Source organism: Anabas testudineus, chromosome 5 (assembly GCF_900324465.2).
Source record: "Anabas testudineus chromosome 5, fAnaTes1.2, whole genome shotgun sequence".
Lineage (NCBI taxonomy): Eukaryota > Metazoa > Chordata > Actinopteri > Anabantiformes > Anabantidae > Anabas > Anabas testudineus.
Genome location: NC_046614.1, coordinates 719,142 through 738,355, shown reverse-complemented (window position 1 = coordinate 738,355; position 19,214 = coordinate 719,142). Strand labels below are relative to the sequence as shown.

Below are 19,214 nucleotides of genomic sequence, written 5' to 3'. Positions count from 1 at the left end.
TTTCAGATTAATGGTGTGGGTTTCACATGCATCAGTGGTCTCGTGCCATCTTCAGTGCAACACATCTGAACACAGTGTGAATGTAGATTTGAGAAGAAGGATCATGAACCCCATGGGTATACTGTGGTGATACACATAAACAAATCCACTATAGATGTTCTGTACCTGTTGCTAAAGGCTCTGATCCCTCCTGAGACTCACAGAAAGTCTAATAAGTCTAATAACGACTACACAGACAACACCAGAGACTTATTTTACTCTTGTTCAATAAAGTTCACTCTAGCCTCAAGTTATTGCTCAGAGGCTGCAGCAGTGGGTGTAGTAGATGGAAACGAATCCCTCGCTGGACTGTGTGACAGCTGCCTGTAAACGTGTATGAAGTCCTTAGTAATGTACCTCGCCCAGTTTGCCGAGCTTCACGTATGTCTCCAGCTTCCCAAAGCCAATGTCAGACTAAAGGGAAATAGAAGAAGAAATCTGTCATATGTTTCTGATTCTCTTGTCCAACTAGAACAGTAAAATGATCATACTTGTAAACATTAATTAATAAAAAATAAAAAGTAAATTATGCAGGGATTAAATGGAGAAACAGTAGCTGACACACTCCAGGTCCAAGACGAATCTAGTAAATACACTGGATGGCAGCTATGGGAGCCGAACAGAGCAGTTAGTTTTATATATGGATTCTAACATCCAGTATTATACAGTAGCTAATACAGTATACAGTAGGATAGAGCACCTACCAGCGACGCCCGTCGAGACATGCGACTGGGAGGCTTGCACAGTGGGGCGTTTTCACTCTCCAGTTGCAGTTTTTTGAGAAACTCTGGAGGCAGACGGATGTCCATAGGCAGAGACATGCGCTTACTGACATCCTGCAAGAGATCAACGAACACCAAGGTTTATGACATACCACTGTTTCCCCACAGGTGCAGTGGAGTTTAGTCACTGTTTTAGACTAGAAATCTTTGGCACAAACATAATCAAAATCATGGCTGCAAGCTGACTTTTCATTATCATCAATACACTAAATGAAACCATTTTCAGAAATTAACCCAGTTTCCCTCAACTAGTGGCTTATTATGTTTTACTACTACTACTAATCTGACTACTAATGTTACATTAATGTAATTAGGCATCATTTGTTAAAGGGGTATCATTTCATAATAACTTGATGATAAATTATTTAGAAAAATGCTCCATCGAATACGAAAAGCTGAACTGCTGAAAGCATAAAAGGAGACAATTTAAAAGCAGGCATTTAGTTTTTTTCAGCCATGTTTTTCATTCATCCATCTCACAGGTGTCTGACAGAACAGACCTTCTTTTGCTTTAATGAACACAGCCGCCTACATTTCTCACTCCTGTTAGAAGAGTAACCTGCAAAACTACAAATGTTATGTAGAGGGTGACTGACTGCTGCCAAAAACATATGAGCCACACTCGTGTGCCTGAACACATCTTCTGTAGACACAGTTGCTGCTGCCCTGTTTTGCTTTCAGTATGTGGCCTGTGGAGACACTGCAGGGCACAGAGGAAACAAATGAGCTTTGAGTGGCAGCTACTCTTGATTATCCAGCCTATAACTGAATTAATCATGAATAAATCAGTCAGGAAGGCTTTGTAAATAAATGAAAAACCATCAATGGCAACTTCAATAGATCTCTTTCCCTGGTTTATGTTGCGTAACATGCCTTTAAGGCTACATCTTTTAATCACCAGGGAGGACCCCACCAAAACATGTGAGCCACAGAGTCAGACAAATCAGTCTATGAACTTCTTAAATAAAAACTGAGTTGATTGTGGTAGTTGAGTTGTTTCCTTAATGCACCAATGTGCAGATTTCAGATTTCATTTCATTATCATTATCCTTCTTACTGTAGCTGCAGATACAAGCCATAAAGAAGGTATATGATATAAGTCAGCAAGATAGTGATACTCTCATGTTTAACATCACATGCTGCTCTAATTAATAAGAACAACAAAATGCTATTATTGGATTTTTTTATGTAACTGCCAGTAAAGCAGAGGTGCATTTCGCAAACTGCACAATGCCAGCGCACACACTGTGCACATCCTAATCAGGCAAACTAGACGCTTGTTTTATGCATCGTAGGTCTCGGTTATTTCCACATCACTGATATGTGTGTATTTAATTTTTTATATTGTACAGTCAAACTGTTGGTCGTTCTTCTTCTTCTTCTTCTTCTTCACCTTACTGTATAGAGCTGCCTTCTTGTTTTTTAGTGAGTTTATCTGCGTACGCATCCCATATTGCAGTATAAATAGAAGTGTGAGTGAGAGTATCCTACAGCAAGCAGAGAGTATGAATGGATTTGAATTATGTTTTTTGCATGTTAAATTAGTAATTTGCTCTACACTGTTAATTGCCTCAACTGCAAATATGATGACGATCTGGGAACTGAGTAGCCCGATCAGACTTTTTGCTCTATCTGCCATCACAAGTGCTTTATATTGTTTTGACTGACTGGTCCTCTTGTAAGGCTGAAGGTGAGAACGACACATTACATGAATGTTCACACTTACCGAATTCTGGGACCAGTCAAAAGTGAAACCTCCTACCTATGTACTATAGAGATGAGTTGAGTGTGGAGTCTCGGAGAGAATCACACTCACTCCGTGGGGACTTTCTCTGAAAAGGTGGAAGTGTGAACTTTTTCACATTTCCAATAAAAACCTGGGGGAGGGTTAAAAGATTCCAAGGTGACTCATTCCTTCATCTTGAGCTGGCAGAGGCGCAAACAGAGAAATTGCTCCTTTGCTCCTGATGAAGAATTTAAGCAGGAGAACAAACTAGTTGTGCTACTCTTGATACCTATATCAGCCTGACTAATTATTTTAATAAGAACTTGAACCTGTACCTTATACCATCAGTGCTTAGTGGGCAATACAGTGTGAACACTTACACATACTATGCGAACACTTCACCTGTTTAATTCTCCTGTGTTCTATTACCTACAGTATATCCTCATGTGCTCTGATCTTTGAACCACTGTTACTTACCTCCATAGAGAAACGTCTGTGTTGGGCCTTGCTGTGGTAGTGGAGGTGGGATGGAGAATGAGCTCCCGGTGTGGTTGGTTCAGGGCTCACTGGACTGGCATCATGAGATGGTGGACCCAGCCTGTCTGGAGTCAGACCTGACAGTGAAAAAATACACATCCAGTCACTCAGAAACAGACAGCAGTATTCAGCTGTATTCCCCCCCAGCACCCATCAGTGGACAAAATTGGCAAACTGCTGATGAACAAAGTGGATACATCAAAGAGCGATACATGTTTCTGTCTGTAATAAGAAGCAGAACAGAGTGAAGAGAGTTGAAGAATGAATCAGACTTCTCCTCCTTTTCAGTAACACACATCTAGCATATCCATCTCCAGTGCAAAAGTCAGGTTTATTGTTGAATAAAGTGAATAAAAGCACAAAAACAAGGCAGTTATTTATCACCAACCAAGAGCACGTGCTAATGTCAGTGTATCTCCACTAAACAAAGACAAGCATACTTGTCTGTACACAACAACAAAATGGACTGTTCTCATCAAGACTACAGAGGAGATCATAGTTATAGCTGTGAGCAAACATGACAGACACTTACACTGTACGCACTCCAGCACTGTATCGTGCCAATGTGATGGGATGCACTTTGATCCTCAACGTATACTGTACCTCCATGTTTGATGTCTGATTGGTGTCCTTTGAACGCTCCCTCCTGTGAGGTTTCAGCTGCAGTTTGATCTCCACACGGGGTGTGGAAAGTGGACATGTGTCTCCATGTATTAAGCAGGCCTCCGGGCGTGCACATTTGGGTGTTACAAGAAGTTACAAGAGCTTTAACTCCTTGTTTCCATGGAGACAATGGCTAACAAGATGAATGGGCCCTGGAGTTAAGTAGGAAGTCTCATATAACTCTTCATAGACATAGACAAACATGAATTGTTTGACCTATGGCCTCTCTCATAGAGCAGGAAATTCAGTAATTTAACACACACGCTTATTACGCTGATACCAGGCTGCTGGTGCATCAGTGATAGTAAAAGGGTAAAGCAGGCAAACAGAGAGAGGCCAAGATGGCTTTCAGATCATACAATGCATGATTTTAACAGCTTTTTTTAAAAATAGAACAACAGAGAAGCTCCTGACAGTCCACTTTGTGTCGATTGATTGACAGTCTGAATGGACTGGCAGGATGAAATGGCAACCTGTTTGCTAGTCATTTGAATATCACAGCTACAGTGTTCCTTTGATCTCCTGATTCTAATTAGGGTCAGTAAAGGCGAGCCTGAAATGAACACAGACATGCACAAACTGGGCCTGATTGCTGCGAAATATGGATGGATGCCTGCTAGACATCTTGTTGGGAAAAGGACAATCCAATATGGTACGCCACATGATGTTTTTGTAGCATCTCCATCTGCAACTGCAGTTACAGCGAGAGAAAGAAAGGGTCAGGGAGGATGCAGGAAATCTAGTACTCATCAAGAGGGTGTGTGTACGAGGTAACAGGATGGAGGACCAAAAGCTCCTCCGATACTGCGGTGCCAGTACCTGTGTAAAATGCACTGGAGCGTCTTTAACAGAGGACCTAAATGCTAATGTCAGTACACAAACATACTCACAAAACTAAAATGCTGAAGATTAGAAAGTCTAATGTAATTCCTGCTATATTTGTCATGTTACATTTGCTGCTTAACACAGAGTACAACAAAGACTGATGACATATCATTTTTTCCAATGGGACTTGGCCAGTACACATTTTACTGCTAATGGTCATGCACTCATATTGCTGTGTGTAGCAGGTGTATTGATGTGTTTTATATTTCACCAGTATCCATCCATTGTTTCTGGACTATGTTATTAGTTTCTCCGTGTATGTATTATGTGCATAGTAAATGTGATTTTTATTTTGAGGGAATTTTTATTTTCCGAATTGATTTTATTCCTGTGACCTCTGACCTGTCAGAGATTCTAGTGGGTGAGTTTATGGGGGTGCTCAAGTTATTACGCTAAAGCGTGTTAACGTTAAATGATGGTTCTATACCTGTATTTCGACGGTAACAAATGGTGCTATTATTGTTTTAGCGTCAGTACCGGTTTGTGTGTCTTTTTTAAAGGTGTGCCTGTGACAGACCGATCAAACGAAGTTGCTGTACTGTTTTTATTTTATTTTATACCGAGCCTCGGTGAGAGGGAATAAATCTGCTTCCAGTTGGCAAGACAGCAGTCGTCTGTGTTTTCATATATTCACAACACAACGCAGGTTATTTTTTGGCCCAGAGACGAAGTGTCAGTGCAGACCGGCTACATAAGAAATAAAGCAAGGCTCCAGCAAAGGTATGAAGAGCTAGCTCACATACATGGAAAGAAACATGTTTCTTCAACTTAGTTTCATATTTTATTGAGGTCAACCAAAGTTAAACCCTGCTCATTAGGTTGAGGGGAATAGCGGCTAATTGTGCTATTCCTGTAAAAGCAAATTGAAATGTGCCTTGGACAACAACCAATCAACACCAGCTTGGTAATAAATGCTCTGTGGCTCTGTAAGTAAATTCTAAATTAAAGCAGCTGAATTATATTTAACAGGATTCACCCTTGTACCAAATTGTTTGCAGACAGTTGGGTTTTGGTGCTCATCAAATAAATGCTCTATTCAAAGTGTTGATTACTGTCAACATAACACTGACACGTTCATATGGGAGCTCATATACTGAGTAATATGTGGAAAGTGAATATGGGGATTCTGCCTAATGTGGAATATTAGTAGTTAGTCAGGCAATCCTTCTACTGACACACGCATACTTTTGATGCTCTGAGAACTTTGTATCAAGCTGAATAAAAGTAAACTATGGGACTGGACTCATGGTAATATATACTGTATATGTTTGTATTATTGTGTTAATGTCTTTTGTGTGTACATGCATCCTTGGAGGATGCTAATTAGTGATCCCGCTCAGTGATCTGAGACTTTGTATTAGTCTGATCCAGCTACTCTTGTTTTTAAATGTAAGAAACAAATTTATGGATGACTGAACAGGTTAAACTATGAGAATAGATATTTGATGGGTAACATTTGCTCAGTCCTGGATAAATCCACAATCTTCATGATGATCAAGAAGTGGGCATGAAATAGTGAGCCTCACAGCTACTGTGAGTTAATCCAGTAAATGAATCACACAACTTGTCCAAGTGCTTGATTGGAAGGCAATATGCCTGTTTTACTACTATAATACAGGCAAACAAAAATAAATTCTAATAATCTCCAGTATACCCAGTTGACAAAACAGATACCATGCTCATGTCTGTATATACTGTATATACATATATATATCATATATATCATTTCTTGCTTTCTTGCCAAGCGTGATAATTGACTACGTGTGTTATGTTAAATGTGAAGCAGCTCTGCTTCACTGCCCTGTATCTTGTTAGTTTAATCCATTTCCTCCTCTGTCTGGTTTCCTCCTGACCTACAGGAGCAAACAGTAACCCCATAACTACATATTCATCTGCTTCTCTCCAGCAGGCGGCTCAATCACTGCCTTACTCCGTGTCTTGTATGTTCAAACAGGAGGTAGTAGCTTCACTTTCCTGAGTTTTATTACTTGAGTGGTACCAACCAAGTAGGTCTGGTAGAACCACTTGATTACAGTACATCACGCTTACCTCATACTGGCTGTGCAGCAGTTTCATTTCACCTCAACTGACCTTCCATCCCACATGATCCACTTCTCTTTGAACCATCTCTACAGTCAAACTCAACACAATCAATCTGAGACACTTATACTAATTCAGAATGTATTTGCTTCCTTTGCCTTATCTGCCCCTGTTCACCCCACAATTTCCCTTTGAAGCCTGCTGATCCTCTGTGGCTCAGCACTGATGGTGGTACCAGTCGTATCTGGAAAAACCCTGGTTAATCTGTGAGGGTCTGCTACAGACACGGAAGGAAGGAAAGCTTTTGTATTCAGTATTAAAACCCACAACAACATTGCTGTTTGTTCTCTATTATTAGACTTAAGCTATTTAATCACACTGAGACTAGAAGACACAAGGAAGTAGAAAAGCTCAGGGTTCAGGGCTTTAAATGTACTTAATTAATAACTTTATTGGTTATAAAATGTCTTTTAGCCACTGTAGTCAGCTTACACCCAAAAGGCTATTCACTCTCCCCCTGACGCTACACTGGTCTAAATGCTGTACTACAGTATGTTCAGTAGCCACTCATTAAGCTCCTCTGCTTCTTCCGTCTGCTGATTGATGCTGGGGAGGTGGTGTACTGTCAACTTGTGAGATGTATTCTCACCATTAGGTGAAAAAGGCCATTTCATTTAGGTGAAGGGTGGCACCTTTGTAGAGAGTTTAAGATAACATTACAATGATGCAGTGCCAGTAGCATGATGGAACTCATCGGCACAGCCACTTAATTGTGTGAACAGCGAGCTGCTCTATTCACGCATGGTCTCAATTGGACATTACACTCTTCTAGGGAGCTGTCAGGGTAAAGTCCATTTAATAACTGGTTCTTCTTCACACATCCAGCTACTTGGGTGTATGTCTAAATAGGTTCAGGGTTGTAGTGGATTTCTGAAAACAGCTAAACCTCTAGAATTTTGAAGAACTGTGCAGTGTCAAAATTCTGCCTGGCTCGAACACCGATTACAATTGTTTTTGTTAAGTTAAAATTTGGGAAAGGATGAAACAGATGAGAGAAGCTTTTACCCTGAGTGTGACGAATGTTGAGCTGGTTGATCTGCTCGGTGAACTCGTTCTCCTCGATGGTCTCGGTGCGAGGAACAGATAGAGAGAAACGCCTCTTAAAGTTCTTCATCTTGTTCATGATGCTGAGAAGCAGACTCTGGAAGAAGAAAGGAAGAGATGGACTCTTACCAAAAACACAGTCAAATATCTGATTCATTAGTGTCATTCATTGCATGCATGTGTACATTCTTCCATTAGACCAAAGTTCTAACAGGTTCTTGAGTCAACACATTAATAAAATTTATCTTATAATGTACAGAACATTTAGTTCTGCATAAATTAAAGAAACGAAAGTGTACACACTCCCTGGTACACTGCCAACATGGCCTAAGCCGCAGGGTGTGTTGTGCAGCTGTGATGGGTTTTTGTGTGCAACTTGACCAAAGACAGTCATCTGATAATGAGGCAGAAAGCAGCAGGAAAGCAGCTGATCAATATACGTTCTCTCTCACAAGCAGCCTTACTAGTTACTTCTCACTCTGCGTTTTTTACTCAGCTTTTTCTTCTCTTCTCTTTCTGCTGCAGTGCAGAGACTCTGAGACTGGTGTCATGGGGTCTTCATGATTCCTTTACTGTTGTGATTTGTGTGTGTGTGTGTGTGTGTGTGTGTGCATTTCTGCTCATTATTGTGAAAGGCTAAGAGACGTCTTTGGTAGGTTCAATTACAGCAAGTCTCTACATTTCCTCCTGGTATTTTTAGGCCTCAACAACCCATCAGGATATTACTGTCTGTCTGAGAAATCTCTGTGTATTATCAGATTACACCGCCTGCTTCAGCACCTGGACAGTGTAGGTCAGCTGGCTGCCTCAGCCCAATCAGCTACATGCCATGTACACTTACGCAGGAATACACATGAAGAGCTGTCTACAAACACACACAAAATACACACAGTGTATCTAATGGTAATAAATCCCAACCATATTAGCATAACCCTAATAACTGCCAGTGACCCTCTGAGACACACCATAAAGTGAAGAGCAATGTAATTTTATTATATGCATAATCCCTGATAGTACAAAACAATAGACATCAATGCAGTCTCATTGTGATGTTATAACACACTTGTAAGGATGTGATGTGTGGAACATGAGGAGTTGTTATTGGGCTTTAAACTGCACAAATTACAAAAGTAGTGGGTGGTCAATGTTTCCACTAAGGAAACCCTCGTGTTAGGTCTCTAAACTGACATGACATGCCAATTGAGGCATGTTGTGTCTAAATATACAAATTAATGAAAGAGCAGTGAAAATAAATGGAAACCCATCAAAGTCTGCACAGAACAAATGAAAGGGACAATTTTTTTATTATTTCTGAAAAGTCATCACACAAAATAAATGAATGAAAAACATGAGTTTGGAGGGGAAAGGTTTTCTGTTTTCATGGCCTGGGTCCACTCTGAAACTAGAATTAGGACAGCAGACTTGTTTTTTTGTATCTACAGCATAGCTGTGGTTTAGTTGTGAATGACATTTTAACACTTTAATTACTGAACAGTTCAATTTAATCACAAAATCCTCTTAAGTATTATCAGGAAAACAGGTGGTTTGAGTGAAAAAGTTTCCCAGCGATTATGAAATCACATTAAGGCACAAATCTCATTATGACCTCTCATTTTTGTAGATGGAAGACATGTATAGAGGTGTCAGATATGCACAAAGCCCCAGGAGCTAAGAGAAAATAATGAAGGCATTCACAGTACCAGAGAAGCGTGGGTGGCAGCAATAAATTGAACTGCGAGTGGAGGAAAGGAAGCAGCTCGGAAGGTGACAGTGGAAGCAAATAATCCCAGATCAGTGCAGAGAAAGGGATGATTTCTAATTCTGAAAAAAGGGAAGTATTTAGATTTTAAATCCAGCTCATGTGCCTCTGTTGAAGATGGAAACACTCTTGGTAGCAGAAAAGAGCAAGGTCACTGCCAGATTGTCTATTACCTATTCATATTGGTGATGTTCAATGAGCAGCTGAAGCAGCAAATCAGACCTCAGCTTTGGATTTCTAAAGATTGAATACACCTCGCCACTGCTCTGTTGTTTCACCCACTGTATAATATTTCAGACATACACAGCAACGATTCAGTGCCACGTGGCATGATTTGGCAATAATGAACAAAATACCTTTACTGTTAATAATCAGAGCTAGCACATGTAAAGCTCATTAAGGGGTTGAGGCTGACTGTGCTGAGAGGAATCAATATTACTATGCTGGCTAAAATGACAGTGTGTTTGTGCCTCATGTTTTTCCTCTGCAAAGAGAGAAGGCAGACATCCCCATATCTCGACACAATTGTGACATTGTGGTCTAAAAACATAATTACAATCCACTCAAGAAAATAGGTGTTTAAAGAAAGAAAAGGAAAACAGGCACACAAGTAGTGTAGTACGAAGGCAAGTAGAGTAATAGTGCTGGATCTGTTTCCCAATTTGACCAGTTGTTATCTTTCTAAGGAGGAGGGCTGGTTTACGGGTATGATGTGAAAGAAAAATGACCTTTACCCTGTTCCTGCATCTCTTTAACTAACACTGTGCTGTATTTTTTTGTTGTGTTGTACCTTTTTAATAGGAGACAGATCTGGACTGTAGACAGGCCAGTCAAGCCACTGCACTCATGCAGCTGACGTAAGCTTGGACCAAGAGAACCTCTGCCCAGAACTGATGCTTACCATCCTCCTTTTATAATATCAGGTAAAGTATCAGGTTTCATTTGTGGATACAGTGGTGTACTGTGCTAAGTGACAACATTTTTCTACTTTACTCCCAAACCTGTGTGGCTATATTCATCATAATAGCAAGATAGTTTCTCATGCAATACTGCCTTGGTGCAAGGTGCAACTGCCCATAGCCTTTACTCCCCAGAGTCTCTGAATCTGTTCACATTATTATGTACTGTGGATGATCCATTCATCCATTATCCTAATGGCTTGTCCTGTTAAGGGTTGCGGGTTGCTGGAGCCAATTTCAGCTGCCATTCTGTGGGAGCCAGGGTACAAACTGGACAGGTCTATAACAGGGCTGACATTCAGACAGAGACAGACAAACATTCACACTCACATTCACACCTATAGGAAATTCAGAGTCACCTATTACCCAAACTACATGTTAAGGCAGTCAGTCGAGCCAACCAGCGTACCATGGATGATGATACACATGTAAAGTCTTTGCAATATTATATTGACTTACTTCATTCACCTGCCAATAAGAGTTTTCTTCTATCAAACATTTTAACTCTGCCATTTTCAATGTACAGTTGTAGTTCAGCTTCATGATTTAGACCTTTAGCTCTTCACCAGCAATTACCCAACTTAACACCAACAGGTGCATCAAGTGGCCTTTTACAATCAGGGGCGTCACACACTCATAGAACTTAATACAAGTAAAAATAAAAACAGAACGACGAGTAAATTAGTGCAATACAATTAGAGCAAATAATGAAAAACTTCCGTGGTGCCCTACAAGGTAACATCAGTGTTTTACAAGTTGTTGCAGGAGAGAAAACAGGTTAAAGTCCTCATTTAAACTAGCAGAATAGATTCATTTAGTCTTCACATTGGAGTTGTAATCCTTCTGGCTATAATATCTACCACAGTCACCATTGTACTTTTGCATTCTAGCATTAGCAGGTACAGCTGAACTTGCTGAGAAATGCCCTAACACACAAAGGCAGCACTGAAACATCAACAAATGAATGAGAGCTTAGCACCTGACAACACATAAAAAACAAGGGTCATGTTGATTTCCAAGCTTCTCCAAACTTCACCGAGCACGTCTCTGTTTCTCTGAATGAGAGTTTCTGTGAAATGTTCCAAATATAAATAATAATATGAGAGAATAACCACTGTTACTTGCTAACTTACATGAGTGCGGTAAAAACTCTGGGCCTATGTGCATATCTGAAATAACTTCATTTCCAAATATTTGTCAGGCATCACTGAAAAATTGCTCTGAGTGTGCAGACATTCTTTCCTGTTTACAGTTCAGACCAAAGTTATGACCACAGTGATTTAATAACTTGTCACTTTATTTCGACTGAAAACACTGTCTTTTTTCTAAGTGATTGGCTTTGAGGGAGGACAGAACCCTTAGCATACCAAATAGTCTGAGCATGCAAGAGGAACTGTGGAGCTACATTTGAATCAGTGACAGGGATTTAAATGCTCATAATGATCAAAGTCTTTGTAATATTATTATTATTATTATAGTTTTTTGTACATATATACTGGATACTCCCTCTGCCTTTTTATATTATTTTTTTGTATTTAATTTTTGTGTAGGCAGTTTGTGTACATACTTTTACATCTTTAAAGCAGTGTTACTTTACATAGCATAGTGCAGAGGTGGGAGACGGAAAGGTAGTCATATGACTCGACCCAAACCTGAGTTGTAAATTTGAGGACTTGAAACTTGCTTTACTAACACTAATAAAAGATGTGACTTGGTATAATATTTGCTTTTGAAACATGATTAGATTATTTCTAGAGCAACGCACACAAACCTGGCAACCTACAGATCAGCAGAGGCCACTGCACGGTGCGGCTCTCTTTGAGTGGCTTTAGTCCAAAAGTGTTGTGTCCTGATATACAAATAAGAACCTGAAGAGGGCGCTACGAATGTATGTGTGAAAAGGTGCTGTTCTGTCTCTGTGAGAAGAAGTAAGAAGTGGAGGGAATAAAGGAGTGTAAAAGTACAGCGATGTCCAGGGAGTTAGTCTACTACATAATCCCAAATTTTGGCGATGAGGATGGCCGTTTCCGTACCCTTACCTGCACCTTTCATGCTTGAGAACTACATGCTCGTTATAGATGCTACAGGTGATAGCTGGCCTGATGCTAGGAAACGTGCTGTTCTACTACATGCACTTGGCACGGAAGGACATAGACTGTTTTATGCTTTGTTGAACACAGGTGATACTTATGCTTCTGCCGTGGAAGGACTGAAACAGCACTTTGTTCCCAAAGTTAACGTGATTGTAGAACGACAAAAATTTCGTCAGAGGGCGCAGAGACCTGATGAGACTGTTCAGGATTATCTGGCCGTGCTACGTCAACTTGCTGCTACTTGTGAGTTTGGAAAAATGGAGGATCAGATGGTTCGGGATCAACGTATAGAACGTGTTGCCAATACACGTATACGAGACAGACTGCTAAAGCTCCTACATTAGCCCTGTAGATCAAGACGGGAATACGAGATGCCGCCGTAACTGCCGATAGCGCTGCTATGGCTCCTGCTCCACTAAAGGTCATACACATCAGGTCGCGGGAAAAGAAACCAAAGACTACTCCTGCTACAGCTGCAAATGCTGGTGAATACCTGCTACTCCTGCTCCTGCTACCGCTGTGGATCTACCAATCACATGGCTAATAAACCGTGCAACATGCAACTCGTGGGAAAAATAGGACAATCTGCCAAAGTTTGTCGATCTGCCAAGAAAGAGGTTCGTGAAATACAGATAATTGAACTGACTTTACATGAATGACACTGTGCAGGATAAAATCCTGTGTACTCTACATGTTGATGCAAAAGAACACTCTCATAATGTGGAGCTAATTGTGGATACAGGATCATCTGTTTCTATTCTTCCTGTGAGGACCTACCTGGACTACTTTCCCACATGTGAACTTGCTAAACCTACTGTCTCCCTGTGCACATACTCAAAAGAGAAAATTCCAGTACTAGGGTGTTTACATGTCACAGTGACTCACAATGCATATTCTGCTCCTTGCTCATTTATGGTGGTTGAATCAGGTGCTGCTTTACTTGGTTTGGATATGTTTACTGCTCTACATACAGTATGTGCATTGAGGGTAACAGAGTAAACTCAAGTGTCAACTACAACATCACTAAGTGCTTCAGAGGCTCGAGTACGGGAAGTGGGATGTGCAAGAGGATTTGTGCACAAAATACAACTGAAACCAGATCCCATTCCAGTACAGCAAAAGCTAAGGAGACTTCCTTTCTCAGTAAGACAAGCTGTAACTGAGCAACTTAAAGATCTTCAAGATAAGGGCGCATTGTTGCATCTCCATGGGTCTCACCCATCGTTGTTACGCACAGACGTGATGGAGGAAAGCCTTGCATATGTCTGTGACTGCTACCCCTTACCACACTTGGATGAACTGCTCACCAACCTCAGGGGAGCTACTGTTTTCTCTACCATTGACCTGGCCTCTGCATACCACCAGATGCTGCTCCACCCATATAGCCGTGAAATAACTGCATTTATCAGTCTTGAAGGCCTTTTCCGTTTCTGCCGTGTACCATTTGGCCTTGCTTCAGCTCCCTCAGCATTCCAAAAGATGATGTCCATCATACTGTCTGGATTCCCAGGAGTACAAGCCAACAGTTGAACGTGAAGCACTTGCATGTGTCTGGGCTGTTGAAAAGTGGAGAACCTATCTGTGGGGACAACACTTCATGCTGCGTACTGACCACCAGGCACTTACATCGCTGCTCACATCCAAAGGGACTGGTCAGGCTGGACTAAGGATTGCCAGATGGTCCGCTAAACTGCTTTGTTTTACGTATGATGTCACTTACCGCCCAGGCAAACACAATGTGACAGCTGACTGCAGCATACAGAAGATACTCCTGATGTACCAGACATGGTTGCTGCAATCTTTTCTGAATCTTTGCACGCAATGTCCTTGCCTGAATTTGCTGCCGCTTGTGATCCATGCCCTGAACTAGCACAACTGAGACATCAGATTCAGACGGGATGGCCAACATGCAGAAAGAACGTGATACCTGAACTTGCACCATACTTCAACGTGAGAGATGAACTGGCTATAGATGATTCACTCATCTTGAGAGGCACAGATCGTTTGATTGTTCCTGTTTCACTCAGATCCAAGGTGATAAATCTGGCACATGAACGACACCAAGGACTGGTACGTACAAAGCAGAGACTCCATGAACTGTACTGGTGGCCAAAAATGGATCACTGTGTACATGACATGCTAGCTTCATGTGTGCCATGCCAGTATACTGATAAAACTGCACACACATCACCTGCACCGCTCACTCCAGTGGATCTTCCTGAGGGACCATGGGAAAAAGTGGGAATTGACATTACAGGTCCTTTTGAACATGGACCATGGCGGCTGGTTAGTGTAGTGGTAGTGGTAACATCACCCTCTCCCATGTGGGAGACTGGGGTTCAAATCCCAGCCGTGGCCTACCTCCAGTAGGGGTCCTTAGGCAAGACCTCCTCATGCTTACCCTGCCTACCCTTGTACCAACTTGTAAGTCGCTTTGGATAAAAGCGTCTGCTAAACAGTAGCTCAGGTGGTAGAGCAGTCACCTACGGACCCCAGGGTGAGTGGTTTGATTCCTGGTTCCTCCTGGCTACTAGCTGAAGTGTCCTTGGAAAAAACTACTGAAACCCCGTAGTAGTGCCAACTCAGTCTGGCAGCTGTCTAAAACGAATTTCCCCAAGGGGATCAATAAAGTATACATTATTATTATTATTATTATTATTATTATTATTATTATTAAATGTAAACATGGGACTGCCGCTATGCAGTTACACTCACCGACTACTACAGTAAGTGGCCTGAAGTTGCATTTGCCCCTACTGTTACTACTGAAGTAGTCATTCAGTTTCTGATCACTGTGTTTAGTCGTGAGGGTAATCCGTCCTACTTGGTTTCTGACAATGGATGTCAGTTCACCTCGCATGCTTTTTCTTCTTTTCTGAGAGAGAGAGAGATACAGCATCTTTGCTCTAGTGTATACTATCCAAGAGCTAACGGAGCCATTGAGAGGTTCAACAGGGTACTTAAAGAGTGCTTGCAAACAGTTGACAAAATGCACAGACCAAGCTCTAACAGAGTACCTACAAAACTATCGGGCTACACCACATGCCACTACAGGAGCTACACCATTTGGACTACTGAGAAATAGGAAGATGCGCACAAAGCTAAATGTACTCCCTGTTTCGGTTTAGGTCCAAGAAGGAGCCACAGGACAAGAAATACACCCAGATGGTTAACAGTATAAAAAGATAAAGAGAAATTCTGACTTATGCACTGATAAATGGGTTCTGACAGAGGAGACTTATGTATGTATGACTGTCTATACACACACTCTGTCTCACAAGTGCATCTGCTACATGCAAGGTGCTAATAAACCTCCATTTGTCTGTAGCTGTGCTCATCCTCTCTGGACACAAAAGCACTTCATGTTGCTACAGCACCCTCTCTACCTGTTTTTTTTTTTTTTTTTTTTTTTTTTGCTTTTTTTGCTTTTTGTCGCTGTCCCTCTTTGATCTCTGTTTGTTTTTACCGGCTGCTCTTATGCATCTTCGGGAGGCTTTCTGTTTTTTTGGTTTGTGGTTTCACAAATGTCATTCTGATTTAACATTTAATTCTAATAATGAAATGTTCTACAAGTGTACTTAACAGTGAACAGTGAAACAGGGCTCTAGCTGGGATTGTTGGCCTGTCGACATATATAAATAATGAGTAACCTCTGTCTGTACCTGCAGTTTTCAGGTTATGGTGACTGGCACAGAGACCTGGTGGGCAAAAATAAAAGCTTGCAACATGGTAGCCAACACTGGACATTCCACAGAACTGCAGCACAGGTCTGTTCATTTGTTTTATCTATTCCAACCAACATGTATCTAACCCCAACTTCATTGGTTGGTGGATGCATACAACCATAATCCAGAAATGCAAGTTAATTTTTATCTTCTAAGCATGATTGTTTCTAGCTTCTTTGCTGGGTACAGTTACCATGATCACAGGTGTCATTCTAGTCTGTGGGACTTTTGAGGAATTTACTGTAGATTGCTGACTTGTTCAAATTATCAGTCGTCATTTATGACATTGCAAACTGTGAACCCCTCTGTCTCTGTCATTCTGCTCACAGCTACATATGTTGTCTCTACAGAACAAAGATCATTTAGAAACTGGAATTATTTACTTCACTATGTTACGTAGCAAGGAGCAGAGATGTTCTTATTTGAATGTTGTGCATTATGCAAAAGGTTTTTAGACATGATTTAAAAGGTGTATGTAGTGAAATAATCTATTGAATATATTGAAAATATATTAAACAGTAAAATGAATTAATTGTTAACCTGGATGTTAACAATTAAGCAGCGTAACAGAGAGAGGTCCAACACCAAGTCTAAACTGAATCTGAATCTCTGTCTCTCTTCCTCCTGCACTCTGCTCCTTGTAACCTCTGATCTAGCAACATCCACAAAATTGAACGACAGGCTTCACAAATGTTCGTAGTCATTGGCCTGTTTTTATTGCCAGACCTGCAAGTTAAATTAGCTCGATACAGAAGCCTGTTTATCACCAAATTCAGCCAATTTGACCTCTCTCATTAAACACGGGTTTACTGACAACCTGGTGGTTTTAATGTTGTGGTGGTCTGAGGTCAGCATGGGCACGCTGAAGAGGTTTCTTATAAAGCTGATAGTTACAAAATACATTTTTATTTATGATGTTAAAGAAATCAATTTTCCACAGAAAGCCCAGTTACTTAAGGGCATGCAAGCACCCTGACCAACTTGTACAGTTGCAGCGAGAGGAGGGGGTAAAAGTATAAGCTGCCACATGTTAACAAAATATTTCCTTTTGGCCAGTGACCAAACCTGGTCACTGGAGTGTCTCAGTGAGAGTTGCCTCTAGGAGTTGAGGAGTAATATGTTTGATTCAGCAAAAAGCCATATGTCACTAGTCCATTGACCCATGTGGACTCTGGCTAAATGAATATACACAACTCCCTTCATGTGTACTCATTTAGAATGGGGTCAGCTGATGGTGAGCTTGTTTAAATGGGCGTAATTGTTTTCTACAGGTCAGTGGGCACAGTCATCAGAAAGTATGACTGTGACACACATTCAACAATCCATGTACATGATGTTACAGGCATACAGCGAAGGCTTTGAGCCACTGTACAAAATGAATTCAAAATGAGTGATTAACTCACACATTCAGATTCAAAACCTCAGGCATTTGTTTAAAGTCAATGAATGAATGACCTCGAGAGGCTGGTGAAAAGCACGTCTGGCACAGTATCAGGGCACACCATTAGCCCACTAACAGTGAGACCACAGCTTCGTCTGACTGCCGTGTTTGTCCAGTGAAACCTGGCATGGCAGTTTCCTGTTCCTGACAGCCCGACGGCCTGCCAACACAAGCTGTGATCTCAGAGAGTCACGAGGGAGGGAGCAATGACAGATCAACAGAGAGAACCTAAATCAAACAAAATGATAGAAAGGAGGAGGTTCTGCAAAGTGCACGCGAGTCAGAGAGACACAGAGAGAAGACAAGGAATACTGTAGTTCCTGATCTCTGTTGCTGCTGTCTAATTTTCACAGCCCCATTAAAAATAACCATTAGCCACTTGTGTAGGTGATAAGGGATTTCTTTACATAACCTTTTTTATCAAACAAGTCTAGCACAGCAGCCACACTGCTCCTAACACTTTCACTTAGAGTGAATAGACACTTCAGCAATGCAAAGCCATGGAAACTAAAATCTATTCTTTACATATTTATTTAAAGTAATCAAAAGTTCTAGTTCACACATCCAGTAAAACATTTTGCAAATAGTGGACAAAATGGACAAGAGAGTGTTAACATGTTCAATAACTGGAAATCAAATTTCATTTCTCATCATAACAAAGCTCAAGGCCTTAGTTATTCAGAACTAAGCAAGTGAGAAGACCTCTGCTTAGTCTATTGATGTTTGGCTTGAGAACAGCGTTTAACAGCTCTGATTTATGGAAAGAAGCAAGTTTTTCAAACTGCAGAGCACAGTTCGAATGACACGTTAAACTGAACCGAATTCAGAACAAATAATGAGGCAATTCTTACACAAGCTTTTTTTTTGCTCAATTCTGTCACTTCTCACATACCGAGAGTGTGTGTGTGTTTGTGTGTGAGTGACAGAGGAAGAGAAGAACATCTGCACACACATCTGTATGTGTGTGTGATGAATACATGCTCTAAAACTGACCTTGAGCCTGGGGTTACATTACTGTGTGCTCCACTAGTTCATATGGAGTGAAAAAAAAATCTGAGCTTGGTTTGTTTAACACACACACACACACACACACACACACACACATTTTCCCTAAAGGAGATGAATGATGGTGGTGACTGTGCTGCTTCACAGAAACCAGAGTGGCTAAAATAGCTGGTGTGTTTAGTCCATATTTCAGCTAATTCAGTTTTAGCTGCTATTATCCAGCAACGTTCCAACAGTAACACCAAACATATAATGGAGTTAATGTGAGCCTTTGTACAAGTGAATTCATACAGTATTTTCAAGTTACAGCCATAGGTTTTCTGTAGGTAACCTGAAATAGTCCCATGGCTGTTAGATACCTCTTTTCCACCATGCCAGGTCCAAGACTGCTTGAGAGCCGGTGCTTAATTTTGAAATAGTTCTTCAGAGTGGCACCAACTCTGGTCTAGAAGCAAG

The 19,214-nt window shown here is 41.0% G+C and overlaps 1 protein-coding gene across 1 annotated transcript in view; it reads right to left on the bottom strand.

Annotated features, from left to right (window-relative positions):
* The window catches only part of cdk18 (cyclin dependent kinase 18), a 40,414-nt gene that overhangs the window by 11,857 nt on the left and 9,343 nt on the right, over positions 1 to 19,214 (bottom strand). The window contains exons 2-5 of the mRNA XM_026344570.1: positions 7,738 to 7,873; positions 3,025 to 3,161; positions 744 to 875; positions 397 to 453 (exon numbers count right to left, since the gene is read on the bottom strand). Of these exons, the coding sequence (XP_026200355.1) occupies positions 397 to 453; positions 744 to 875; positions 3,025 to 3,161; positions 7,738 to 7,855 (444 nt within the window). The 5' untranslated portion in view covers positions 7,856 to 7,873. The remainder of the gene's footprint in view (positions 1 to 396; positions 454 to 743; positions 876 to 3,024; positions 3,162 to 7,737; positions 7,874 to 19,214) is intronic.